Below are 12,366 nucleotides of genomic sequence, written 5' to 3' on the forward strand. Positions count from 1 at the left end.
CACCCTTTTTGGACAGGCTCATTGGAAATTCCTGTTGGATTTGTCAAAACAAGGGTGCTATAGAGTCCAATTCCCATTGCATAAAGTGCATTTCTCGTAAGAAAAAATCAATAGTGTCCCACAGTTATGAGAACTCCTGGAAAACCCTGGAAATGATACCACAGATACGATACACGATATACGAGTACGAGTAAAGGATGAATGCACAGTCTGTTTTGAGATTTTTACAAAAGAAAAAAAGGAGCAATCCTTCCACAACGGGCGCTAAGCATGAACCGCGAGAGATTATGGGCGCAATTGATCATTCTCCGTGATATCGAGAGTGCGCGGATGCGGCCATGTTCTATCACACCTCGCCACAAGGCATTTTGTTCGTCTCGTCTAAACTACAAAGCAAAGCGCTCACACACCAAATACTGCTATGGCGAGCATTATGCAAGGATACATCATCGAACGTTAAGGAAGAGCTCCGACAAATGCGTCCAATTTACGCTTTCCGATTGCTATCCGGGTTAATGTTAATATTGTCCGTACTGAGCCCTTTCACGTCGATGCCCAGCTCGTCGTCGGGCGTACTGAGCCAATCGCTGCCATTGCTCTCCGAGCGCTGCATCTGCCGCTGGGAAGAGCTCGATTCACTGTTGCTATTGTCCGGTGGTCGCCTGCCGCCCGAGCTTCGCTGCTTCGCTACGTTCGCTTTGCGGGCGCCAGCTGCCCGTGACGTCGTGGCCGGATCGGTGTCGCTTTTGAGCGAAATCAAATTTTCGTAACTGGGCGTTTTGCTGAGCGTTAGATTGAGCGCTTTCGTCGAGGGGAATTGGTTGAAAATGTTAATCTCTTTCGGCGGCGCACCTTCGTTCGGTGTTTCGACAAGCTTTTCCGCCTTCGGTCGTACGATGCTGATGCCACTGTCGAGTGCACCGTAGCGTGGTGCGATCGTACCACTGCCGGAGGCTTTCGCCTGTCCGCCGGGATACGCGCCCGTTGCACTGTAGTACAGGCCGCTCTGGTAGCACTGGCTGGCTAGGATGTTTGACCCGTTGGCGCCTTCCTGCTGCACCAGGAATTCACGCTCCGTGCCGCTAATGTTCATATCACAGGTTCGACTGCTACCCGGAGCCATATCGTACACCGCCCGGCCCCGAAACCGTCGGCTCAACGAACTGCCCACCTCGCCCAGATGCTCCGACACGTCCTGCCGCACGTCGGATATGTCGAGCATGGTCAGGAGACCGCTGTACCAGGGTTGGGACCCGCTGCCCGCAGCACCGCCACCACCACCGCCCGTCGCACTGCTCCCGTTGATGCTGCCCCTTGCGATCAGGCCGACTGGAATGTTCAGCACGTACGGATGGTGCGAGAAGCTGTAGTGGTGGGCCAGTGCGGCCAAAAACATTTCAATGCAGATGAGAAAGTTTTGCAGCTTCGTCGACAGTTCCAGCTGGGATTCGAATTCCGACGTGTTGCTGTCGAAGATGTCCTTGATGATGCCGTAGTACACGAGGAAGTAGATGATGACGCTTTGACTGTGAAGAAGAAAAAGCGGGGAAAGATATTTAAAAATAGGACGAGTCTCGCGATGTTTTAGAAAGATGCCACTTACAAGAAGGAAAAGAAAATGACCGCTTTGATGCAGAAAAACTTTGGCAACGGTCTCATCGCGCGCAGCTCATTGCGAGTCGCTCGATAGAACAGTGCCAGGCAGTACATGGCGATCGATTGGGAGCAGTTGTTGATGAACACCAGGTACGGGAATGCCACCGATGCCCGGAACTGACCCTCCCCGTACACATGATTCAGCTGGCAGATGCTACAACAAGAAGCGAATGAAATCAGTCAGTAGGAGTAAGAGCCAAAAAGGGAGCCCTCAGTCCCCCCCCAATTACCATGCAACGACAGTGGTCAGTGGGCGTACGACCGTGTACTGCAGTATACCGTGCTTGCAGTTGTGCACAAACTCGCGGCCCATCTGCCAGGTCGAGAGACAGCAGCACGGTATGAAGTGATGCGTTTGCGTGTTAAACTCTAGAGCCCGCTCTAGGTCCATCTCGAGGTTCAGATAGTTTAGCAGATACTTCATGAAGTTGTAGATGACGTACGCTTCGTAACACTCGCGTATACTGTCCATGTAGATCGATTTGCGAGGGTAGATTAAGCAAAGCAGCTGAAAACGAAAATATACGAAAAAGTTTGAAACAGTGCCCCAACAGTGCCGGACATTTAGTACACATACCGCATTTAGTGCGTAGATCGGTACCATCCATAGGATCCTGAAACGAAACAAGCAAATCCAATGATGAAAAAGTGTGTCATAAAAGGTTGTCTGCTAAAAACAACTAAGCGATAATGAGCCGCCGTTTTTTTTGTTAGACAAGCCTGCAAATCGAGGATGTGAAGATTGCGAAGGTCAAGAAAAGTGCCGCACATACGGACCGAGCGGTTACCATGATAACGCGCGATCGCCTATTCCAGCCATCTACTTCCACAAGACATGGGAGGCGATGAATCATTCGGGAGCACTGTAGAGTGCGTTTTACGATCGCGGAATACTGAGCCAGGCCCCGAAAACGTGCTCACGGGCACGAAAAATAAATTGAATTCTAATCACTCGGCGGTGTGATAAATCGTAGCTGGTAAATACTTTTAATTTTCTATTACACCATTTCATTTATGATGCAGTGGATGGACGATGATTTGAATTGTTACGTGTTTCATGGTGCAGCCCTGTGCTAAGCATTGCGCCGTTTCCACATTCTCGTGTTATGTTTCACGGTTCAACGATTTCGTTTGAAGCTGCTGCTGTTGGGAAAGCAACCAAAGGCGGATACGACGCGACCTGATTTTATTGCAACCGAGCAAACGTCTGAGCCTTCTAATCGCAATCCACTAAACCATCGTTTGCTCCGTTATTACTTAGCAGATTGGTTGAGTATGTAAATACGATGACTCATGTGTACCACACCACGGCCTACGTTTTTTTTTTCGGGACAGGAGTATGTGTGTTTTTTGATAAGACCTAAAGAGAGAAAGCTTGGCCTGTGCGGAGCGATGGCTTCCGTAGTTTTGATTATTTCCTGAGTTGAAACGAACCGTCTTGGTTGCCCTTTTTTGATAAGTGTATCGACCGATGGGGTTTGGGAGAAACCGTCGTCACCGCCACGTTACCTGATGATATGCCGCTGCAGCTGGGGCTGCGTGTAGTGGATGGTATGCTGGGCGATCTGCCATATCGAGATGGGTATGGCGCACAGCACAAACAGTCCCCCGATCAGGACCAGCTGTCCTTTGCGGGTGAAACCATCCTTCACCGAGTCGGCAATCAGCAGCGGCACGACGATGATGACGAACAGTACGTACAGTACGACGAGCAGTGGCCGCAACCACACACGCCAGTGAATGCACATTCTTCTACCGTCCTGCGGTTTCGCACTTCCCCCTGGTGGTGGCATGCACTGCTGAGGTTTCTTTCTTCTTTCTTTCTGCACAACACTCTTCGACACTTCTTCGGGACGCCTTCGTCTCCGTGTGACGCCGCGTTTAAGCGTTAACACAGACCATTTTCAGAACGCACACAATTCGATTGTTCGCGGAGAATTCACTGTTGGCTGACTGGCGTCAAGGGGGGGCAGCGTTCTTATCGCAGCAGGCCTGCTGTTGCGAGCTAATTTTCACCATCGACCGACCGCCACTGCTGGCTCGGCCATTTTCACCCAAACTGAGAGAGACGGATTTCCCTGCCGCACAAACACAATGACACACATTTCCGCGAGTCCGTAAGGGGATGATATAATTCGATTAGTTGCACTGGTGCTGTCCCTCACACCCCGCTTGGGGTAGATAAAAACTGGCTGGCTTGGTGGCTTTGTGCACGGTAGTGGATTTGTTTACAAAATAATGCAACTTTTTCGCAGCGACGTTGGATGGCTTGTGAATTCGTAGAAATACGTCCAGAGTGACCAGAAATACCGATTTATCTGTATTCCTACCGATTTTTCATATGCCTACCGATTCACAGATAAGCCTCCTAAAACTACCGATTTTTCATTTAACCTACCGAAAATCGCAGATATTTGATTTTTCAGTCGTTTAAGCTTAATCTGTGGCGCTTGGGATGCTGTTTCAAGGATTGCTAGCCTCATTTGTTACTTATCGCGCTGATGCACGTTTGTTTGCCTGGCACTTTTTATTTTTATCCGTTAAAATGTAATGTTCATAATAAGTAGAAAATGTCAGTTGCGTGGATTCCAAGAATTGCTCGTCAAAGAAAATCATTTAAATTTGATTTTGAGTCTCGCTGTCGGCGGTTAAAGCTTACCCGACAGACAAAGAGAATGAAATTTTCAGGCGAGAGGTAAGTAGAAACACACGGAGGGGGTCCGGCCCAAGTCCGTTGTTTTGGGCTAAAAATTAAAAATGGCGGATGGAGCGCTACCACGGAAAGAATGCGCTCTATTGCATGCCTTTAAAATGCACGAGGCGCTCTCACTGAAAAGAACGCTCGCTCGCGCTGTTTCATTGTATTTTCCTTATACCCCTTCCTTTCCGTTTCTTTCGGCTTGCCCTGCGCTGAATTGGTACCCCACTTGATTCCAGCGAGTTGTGCTGCGCTGGACTGAAACCCCCTCCCGCTCGTTTCTTTCTTAGCGTGCTGTGCGCTTCCCTTTACACGGACTTGGTGCACCCGAATCAAAAGAAAAACTTTAACACATCAAACTTGGTTTATAAATATTTTATCACTTTTATTGCAAATAAACGCACATTTCAATTCATAGCTTCACACAATCTTGCTTCAAACCACACACATTATTTATAAAAGACGCACACTTTTTCATTCTCTTTGCTAGTAGGGTAAAAAGAAATTGATCGTTAAAATAATTGATTAAATTTAAATGGTGGCGTTCTCAACAGTGCTCCAGGCGAAATATGCCAATATAATCTGGCCACACTGGTCCGCAGGTCAGGCGAGCTTTTTGGCGGCCACTGTCGCAAAACCGTCGCAAAACGTCAAAACCGACGTCGCCAGCGAGCGAAACTCGCAACGATTTCGAGGCGCTGGCGACGGTCGTTTTTGACGTTTTGCGACGGTTGTTGACCTTTCGAGCGAGCTTTTGCCCTGCGGGCCAGTGTGGCCAGATTATATTGGCAGATTTCGGCAGGAGCACTGTTGAGAACGCAACCATTTAACCTTCGTTCCCAAGTGCCACAAATCCACTAAACGACCACTAAACGGCTTCTAAACGACTCAAGTTCTCTACCTAAACGGAATATAGAAAGACTTCGTTTAGCAGACGCCAAACGACTCATGCATTCTAAAAATAGCAAAAAAGCTGGTGGCGCTATCTGTTGGTGGGATACCCCAACCAGTTGAGCTTCATCGCTTGGAGGAGAGCTTTCTCATTTCCTCTGTACTGTTGTATGGTTTCGCATTGAAGTTATGCATCGCTAGAACTAGAACGGCGATACGATTCTTTAAATACTAAACTCCAACGGAAACCACCAGCACTGAAGCAAGTGAGATTTGAGCAATGGTCATTGGTGTTGATACCCACGTATCTAACCACACAACCATTTATATAGATTTTTGCTCAGAAAGTTAGAAGGCTATATAGGTCATGAGAAGATGAAACTTGTCGAAACACATTGCAAGAAAAGGATAGCAATATAATGATGAGTTGTAATACGCCATCTATTGATCAAACCAATGAAGCTGTGGAGCTTTCATTTTTTTTCTATGGATATTCAATTTTCCAGTCGTTTAAGCTTAATCTGTGGCGCTTGGGGTTTCTAAGACCAAAAATACACCCTCATCTTTATGACCACCTACCCGGGTAGGTCATACATTTTGTATGGGAGTTTGCATTTCTGGATGGTAAATTGATCATATCTTCTGTTTTAGTTATTGAAATAACTCAATTTTTTAATCATTGAACTACCCAAGTGCCACAAATCCACTAAACGACCACTAAACGGCTTCTAAACGACTCAAGTTCTCTACCTAAACGGAATATAGAAAGACTTCGTTTAGCAGACGCCAAACGACTCATGCATTCTAAAAATAGCAAAAAAGCTGGTGGCGCTATCTGTTGGTGGGATACCCCAACCAGTTGAGCTTCATCGCTTGGAGGAGAGCTTTCTCATTTCCTCTGTACTGTTGTATGGTTTCGCATTGAAGTTATGCATCGCTAGAACTAGAACGGCGATACGATTCTTTAAATACTAAACTCCAACGGAAACCACCAGCACTGAAGCAAGTGAGATTTGAGCAATGGTCATTGGTGTTGATACCCACGTATCTAACCACACGACCATTTATATAGATTTTTGCTCAGAAAGTTAGAAGGCTATATAGGTCATGAGAAGATGAAACTTGTCGAAACACATTGCAAGAAAAGGATAGCAATATAATGATGAGTTGTAATACGCCATCTATTGATCAAACCAATGAAGCTGTGGAGCTTTTATTTTTTTTCTATGGATATTCAATTTTCCAGTCGTTTAAGCTTAATCTGTGGCGCTTGGGTACAAAACTCAGCCGAACAATTAAATAAATTTTAATAATCCAGCGAAAATCAAATGACAGCACGTACGATAAACTCGTATCCAAGGAGCACTGCTGTGCTGCTAAGGGGTCGCGTGGAGCCCCGAGAAAAAGAACTTGTCACCATAAAAAAATGTGCATCTTAGTCCTTCTTTGGCTTAGAATTCCAATTTTCAGATCGACACTCCAGAAAAATCTTCATTTGTGAAACCGCTGAACCAAATCTAATCCATATCCTAAATAAAGGATGCATATTCTCGTGCCCAAATAGCCAGAATTGCTTAAGCAGCTCATTTTGGCACGCTAAAGATCGCTGCTCTAATTCACCTTTTGCAGTAGATAAACAGCATCAAAGTTCTATGTGGGTCTTTCAAACAGCGCCTAAGCAGCTTCCTTATGCCACGATGCCAGGGATTATTTTTGTTTGTGTTTTATTTTCAAGCAAGCGTCATCGATAAAATAAACAACAAGATTTGTTTCGTTTAAACACATATGTATATTTTTACATCCTTTGTATTGATGAATTACACAAAATTTTACACAATTTACTGATAATTCACAATCACTTCACTCAATATTCATTCTTCAATTAACGAATCTAACTTGTGCAGCAGCAATGAGATTATTGCCGGCGTCCGTCTTTGACACTTTGACAAGAGCCACCTTGAACCGATGTCATGCATTAAAAAGCTATAAAGTTCCACCAAGTTCGGTACCCTTTCTTAACAAGCCTTCAAGTTCCATCATGAACCCTACACATAGTGCTAATCAGCCGCAAAGTTCCAAAGAGTACCATGTGCCTGTTAAAAAGCTCCATAGTTCCGCAAAGTACCGTCTATCTCTTAATCAGCCACAAAGTACGACATCGGAACGATTTTTCGGTAAACAGCCCTAAATCAGCTATAAAGTACGAGCTGGCTATTTGGGGTGGAACTTTCATTTTCCGCATTAACTCCCCCTCCCATCCCGCTTAACACTTCTTTCGCTTTTACTTCTTTTAAGATTCGAGTTTTAACCTACCGAAAACTACCGATAAAATTTTGATGCGCCTACCGGAAACCGCCAAAATAATCTGGCCACACTGGTCGTCGCCCGCTGCTGCTGATTGTAAACAAAAACGGGTCGTCGTTTTTCGTTGCTTTTTTCTGGTCGCTGCAAGTTCCAGTACGCATTTCATCACTTTGGAAAATTACGCTGCGGTGTGTGTGCTTGTGTCCATTTAAAATTTATTGAAGCAAAACAATGTTGATCCGCAACATCGAGCTGGAAAAGCAGGCTTGCATGCACGTGAACTGGTACGAGCTGTTTCGAAAAAATACAATAAAATCGTGCATTATTCCGGTGCCGGACGATGTGCTGGCGTATCTGCGACAGGATATGCTAATTCTGCCCAAGGAGTGCTCCAACTTTACGGACGTGAGCACTGGGGAAGGATTTCAAACCACACACTACAACGCGTTCGACGACCAGTTCGATGGGACGGATAGTGAGGGCGAGGATGGTGCGGATGACGACCAGGAGCAGCCCGCTTTTCCGGAATTCTCCCAATTGCTGACCGATGCGATACAGAGTCTGGGAGGGAATGCATTTCTGAAAAGCGACTGGCACTGCCCGAAGGATGCGCAGTGGATCACGCTCGGCCAGTCGCTCTGTGTGCGCGACATTACGGACGTGTATCAGTTGCTGAAAGCGTCCAGCTTCTGCAAGGAAGACTTCCGCGAACGGTCCGAAGTGAATGGGAGCGGGTATCACGTTGTGCTGAAGAAGTGGCGGGACATCCATCCCGGGTCGGAGTTCCGTTGCTTCGTGCGCAATCGGTCGCTCGTGGCGATCTCCCCCCGGCACTGGCCATCGTACCACGAGCACATTGCACGCGAACGGAGCGACATCGTGAACGATATTGTGTCGCTGTTCAAGGAGAAGATTAAGGATACCTTCCCGTTAAAGGATTGTAAGTGTAGCTGGTTTTTCAGTTTTATTCTTTTTACTCAAAAGGTCTCTCTTTCTCCAGATGTATTCGACGTGTATCGTCCAGCGAAGGATAATGTCATCATTATGGACTTTTCACTGTACGGCAAGGGCCATTCCGACAGCTTGGCGTTCGATTACGACCAGCTGGACGATGAAGCGCAGGTGGCGACGATCGAAGAGGAGGATGATCCCGAATTCCGCTATCTGCCGAACGACTGTGGCGTACAGCCGATCAAGCGGAATGTGTACGGCTTTCCACAGGATTTCTGCAACTTCTTCCATGGTGCGGCACCATCGTCGGAGGGTGGCGCCGCGGCGGAAGAGGCCAGTGTCGAGGGGGACAGTAACAATCTGATCAATCGGTTGATTGAGCAGTGCAATCTGCAGCAGTTGCACAATCTGGATAATCAGAACGAACAAGCATAAGGGATCGAAATTATCGCACACATGAATCGCTATAAATGCATCTAAATTATACAATATCTCTGGCGTGTTGATGTGAGTAACTAGAAGAAGCCTTAAGATTAGTGTAGTTCAAGTTTGAGTATTTACATTTAGTTCAAGATTTAGTTCTCTTCCCATTATGAATCCCATTCACTGATAAGCCGTCGCATCGTCGTTCGTTAGCACATGTGTGATTTCGCAAAACAGAAGAGAAAAACTCATTATAATGCATTAAAATACGCTTATCGGTAGGCCACAGCACGTCCCGGGCGTGTGCCGCTAGAAGAGATCCATATCATCGCACGTAATATCGAGGCAGTCCTCTTGGTAGCTGGCCAAGCTTCGCATCGCTGTCGAACCGTCCGGCAGCATCCGGCACGCGTCCTCTGGAGCGACGTCCGAATCTTTGTCCGTTTCGTGCCCGTGCAGCAGCAGCGTTTTGTCCGGGCTGGTGGTGACGTTTACGTGGATGTTGCGCGCTTCGAAGTCGGAGTTGCCTTCAAAGTTTTCCTCACCCACCGGGGAAGGGGGTGGGTTTGAAACTGGAAAAGAGGAGAAAAGGGGCAAGCATTACATTTAGTATTATGCATGCTGCTCTTGTTGCACCCTTGTGCAAGGTACGCTTCACTCACGAGTGCTGTGTGTTTCCGCCTTCAGGTGTGCCATGATCGGCAGGGAGGAAGAAGTTTGCTCAGCATCGTTGGCCGCTTGGCGGTTAAGCGTTTTCTTCAGCTCCTCCACCTTCTTGTCCCGGTTGATGCTTTTCGTAAGCTTCCATTCTTTCTGCTTCGCTTTTTTCTCGCTCTGAAAGATTGTCCTTTTGGCCTCCTCGTCTACCTCTTCGCAATGCTTCAGGAGAAAGAGAAACACACCGCCCGGGGTGCGCCGCCGCCAGCCTTTCTGCAATGGGGAATAGAATAAATGGACTGATTGAAACGGAGTTTCCTAATCGACAAGAAGTGCTTTATGTTACCATAACGAGCATTCCACCGTCTGCTTCGATTTTCTGTGTCTCTTTGAAGAGTTTCATTGGAATTTCCTGGCCGAGCGTTTCCGCTACTCGCACTGAAAAAGCAAAAAGGACCACTTTATTCAGTCAAATATGAATCCAGCAGCATATGTCCTTACCCATCAGTTCCGTGTGCGTTTCCTCCAGCTTTTCGGCCAGCTCTATGCCAAACTTTTCATTGGTACAGTTTTCCCCCACCTCGAGATCCGGTATGTGCCTGCAATCAAATCTAGGGCATAATTTGCGTTCATATTGCACGGACTTAAGCTTAACCCACTTCACCGATACGTTGCGTAAACCATATGCCATCCCCCAAGCTGCCCACTAGCGCTCGACACTTACCTTGGAGCGTTTTGTGCACAATCGTCACTATTGCTATCAGTGCTGTTGTTTCGCTTGCCGATGCGATCCTTAATACTTCCGCGCCGCTCCGTACCGCTCGCCTCCGGATACGAGTTGTGACCCGTCCGCATGCGTTTCCCGCCACCCGTGTAACCGTCGGAATCGTCCGAATTGGACTGGCGGCGCTTCAAGCGCTCGAACGCATTGCCGCTTTGCAGCCGAAATCTCAGCTTGTAGTCGTACGACTCGACGTCACGGTTTCGCATATCACTACCGGTCACACCGCAACCGCGCATCGTTTCCATCAGTGTGTCCTCTTGCAAGCTTTCCGTCCATATGTTATACTTCTTTGTTCGGGCGGCGGTGCCGTGTGGCATTGGTTTGGGGTTGGCACCGCTAGCAGCAGCGACGGCGGCGGCAGCAGCAGTAGCAGCAGCGACAGCCGGAGGATGCGCATGAAGCGGTCGCTTGTGTGCAGTGCGAGGCGAATGTCCGGCCATCCGTTTGGGATAGTTCATGGGGCCGAGTCGAATGTTACTGCCGCTTTCATCCGAGCTTCCATCGGAATCGCTCTTCTCGTGGTGCAGTTCGTCGTCGTCATGCTCGTCCGAAACGATGTCCATCTGGCGCGGCACATTGACGGAGGCGGAGGCAAATTCGCTCTTGGCCGCCTCTGGCCGTGCCAGGGGCGTGTAGCCATCGCTGTCGCTCTCCGAAAGCTGGCGAAAGGAAGATAAAGGAAAGCGGCAACCGTTAGAGCGTGTTTCAGGAAGCACGGTCCCTGGACGAAACGATGAATTTACTTCTCCTTCCTCCAAGTCGTCTTTCGGACTCGGCACATTGAGTGTCTCATGTTCCATCATTTGTGAGCCGTTCGTTGCAAAGATTGAGCCACAGCACGGGGGAATACAATTGGGTGGATTTGGTGCGTGAAATAACTCTAGAAATACGCCATAAATACGTAATTTTAGTTAAAAATCGTGATAGCTTCGCGAGAGAAAAGTATCACCGAAATAATCAAACTGTCGCGGGTTTGTCACTGCCCTGACGTTTGGTTGACAAAAGTCTTTACAAAGAATTTGCTTGAAAAACAAACGATGTGTTTCATTTTCTTTCAATGAAACATTTCACATTTGAATCAAACAACGTGCCACGGGGGGTGAAACCGAAAACCGTTGGTCTATTTAGTGGATGTTTTGGCTAAATGTGGTTAAAATTGGCATTTGTCTCATCGGGAAAAGAAATGAATGGCGGAAATGCATAATTCGCTTACATCAACACACAAGAATTCTTTGTTTAGCCGATTTATGAGTTAAAATGATAAAATGTTGATCCCATGGCCCGTGTTGTTAATGTCGGCTTTTCTCGTTATGGATATCGTATGCATATGTATGTAAACAAATCACTGCGAAATCACTGCCGTAAGAGCTCTCTATCTCGCCGAGTTTAGTCAATAGTTTGCATTATTTGCTTTGCCAGCTTAACCCATGGCAAATGTTTACAAACTGCGATCGTTAACGAAACGGTTATGTGACACCCTTCCCCATCCAACCCCTTCCCCCTCTATTCACACATTTCAACCGATGATCGTTACTTATAATCTCTCGCGGTAGGGTGTTCCCCAGCCGGAAAGGCGTTGCCAGTAAACAGATCACTTCGCATATTGCACACAGCACGGAATAATAGCACGAGGAGCTACTTGGAATCGATTGGGTGGAATTAGAGAAAAAAATCACGACCCGCTTAAAGCTCAGTATCAATTAGTAAACGCAATTGCCAGCTTACCGATGGTGATCACGTTTCCAAGAAGCTGTGGGCGGGCGGGAGCGCGGCATAACGGTGGCACTTATCGTGGCCGTTCTTGTTATTGTTGTTCGGAATAGTTAATGAGTACGGTTTACAATTTCTTGTTTGTACTTTTTGTTTTTTGCTCTCCACTGACGGCGATCTATACAAGTGCAAAGGGCACCACCGTTAGCTGACGTCCGTTCGATTAGCTTCCGGTTAATGCAGGTCTGACCCGATCATCAACGGCCGAGAGAGGGGTCACCCCCGTACGCGG

General features: G+C 47.4%; 3 protein-coding genes across 9 annotated transcripts; 1 reads left to right on the forward strand and 2 right to left on the reverse strand.

Annotated features, from left to right (window-relative positions):
• Positions 1 to 191: 191 nt before the first annotated feature.
• LOC121596700 (transmembrane protein 184C) lies at positions 192 to 3,940 on the reverse strand. 6 transcript variants are annotated; one of them, XM_041921868.1, is made up of 5 exons: positions 3,166 to 3,940; positions 2,234 to 2,270; positions 1,887 to 2,164; positions 1,604 to 1,810; positions 192 to 1,526 (listed from the first exon to the last, which is right to left on the reverse strand). In XM_041921868.1, exons 1-5 carry the CDS (start codon positions 3,447 to 3,449, stop codon positions 488 to 490), a joined length of 1,845 nt encoding a protein of 614 aa, XP_041777802.1. In that variant the 5' UTR covers positions 3,450 to 3,940; the 3' UTR covers positions 192 to 487. The 6 variants fall into 6 exon arrangements, with proteins under 6 accessions (XP_041777802.1, XP_041777805.1, XP_041777806.1 ...); XM_041921871.1 differs by lacking the exon at positions 3,166 to 3,940 and adding an exon at positions 2,659 to 2,992; XM_041921872.1 differs by lacking the exon at positions 3,166 to 3,940 and adding an exon at positions 2,707 to 2,991.
• Positions 3,941 to 7,600: 3,660 nt separating this feature from the next.
• Positions 7,601 to 8,991, forward strand: LOC121596707 (cell division cycle protein 123 homolog). Its single transcript, XM_041921893.1, has 2 exons — positions 7,601 to 8,489; positions 8,550 to 8,991. Exons 1-2 carry the CDS (start codon positions 7,781 to 7,783, stop codon positions 8,933 to 8,935), a joined length of 1,095 nt encoding a protein of 364 aa, XP_041777827.1. The 5' UTR covers positions 7,601 to 7,780; the 3' UTR covers positions 8,936 to 8,991.
• A 26-nt stretch (positions 8,992 to 9,017) lies between these two features.
• Positions 9,018 to 11,337, reverse strand: LOC121596703 (phosphorylated adapter RNA export protein). 2 transcript variants are annotated; one of them, XM_041921887.1, is made up of 7 exons: positions 11,314 to 11,337; positions 11,108 to 11,244; positions 10,305 to 11,023; positions 10,082 to 10,191; positions 9,927 to 10,018; positions 9,586 to 9,853; positions 9,018 to 9,495 (listed from the first exon to the last, which is right to left on the reverse strand). In XM_041921887.1, exons 2-7 carry the CDS (start codon positions 11,165 to 11,167, stop codon positions 9,233 to 9,235), a joined length of 1,512 nt encoding a protein of 503 aa, XP_041777821.1. In that variant the 5' UTR covers positions 11,168 to 11,244; positions 11,314 to 11,337; the 3' UTR covers positions 9,018 to 9,232. The 2 variants fall into 2 exon arrangements, with proteins under 2 accessions (XP_041777821.1, XP_041777822.1); XM_041921888.1 differs by having other exon boundaries at positions 9,020 to 9,495; positions 10,082 to 10,179; positions 11,108 to 11,333.
• Between the last annotated feature and the right edge of the window lie 1,029 nt (positions 11,338 to 12,366).

Source organism: Anopheles merus, chromosome 3R, assembly GCF_017562075.2.
Source record: "Anopheles merus strain MAF chromosome 3R, AmerM5.1, whole genome shotgun sequence".
Lineage (NCBI taxonomy): Eukaryota > Metazoa > Arthropoda > Insecta > Diptera > Culicidae > Anopheles > Anopheles merus.

Excerpts from the sequence above, each read along its gene's own strand:
- LOC121596700 (XM_041921868.1), bottom strand. The coding sequence starts at position 3,449 with ATGCCACCACCAGGGGGAAGTGCGAAACCGCAGGACGGTAGAAGAATG. Across the intron at positions 2,271-3,165 it reads CTGCAGCGGCATATCATCAG|GATCCTATGGATGGTACCGA; the intron begins GTAACGTGGCGG and ends GTTTCGTTTCAG. Across the intron at positions 1,811-1,886 it reads CTGACCACTGTCGTTGCATG|CATCTGCCAGCTGAATCATG; the intron begins GTAATTGGGGGG and ends TTCTTGTTGTAG.
- LOC121596707 (XM_041921893.1), top strand. The coding sequence starts at position 7,781 with ATGTTGATCCGCAACATCGAGCTGGAAAAGCAGGCTTGCATGCACGTG. Across the intron at positions 8,490-8,549 it reads TACCTTCCCGTTAAAGGATT|ATGTATTCGACGTGTATCGT; the intron begins GTAAGTGTAGCT and ends CTCTTTCTCCAG.
- LOC121596703 (XM_041921887.1), bottom strand. The coding sequence starts at position 11,167 with ATGATGGAACATGAGACACTCAATGTGCCGAGTCCGAAAGACGACTTG. Across the intron at positions 10,019-10,081 it reads AACGCACACGGAACTGATGG|TGCGAGTAGCGGAAACGCTC; the intron begins GTAAGGACATAT and ends TTGCTTTTTCAG. Across the intron at positions 9,496-9,585 it reads GGCGGAAACACACAGCACTC|TTTCAAACCCACCCCCTTCC; the intron begins GTGAGTGAAGCG and ends CCTCTTTTCCAG.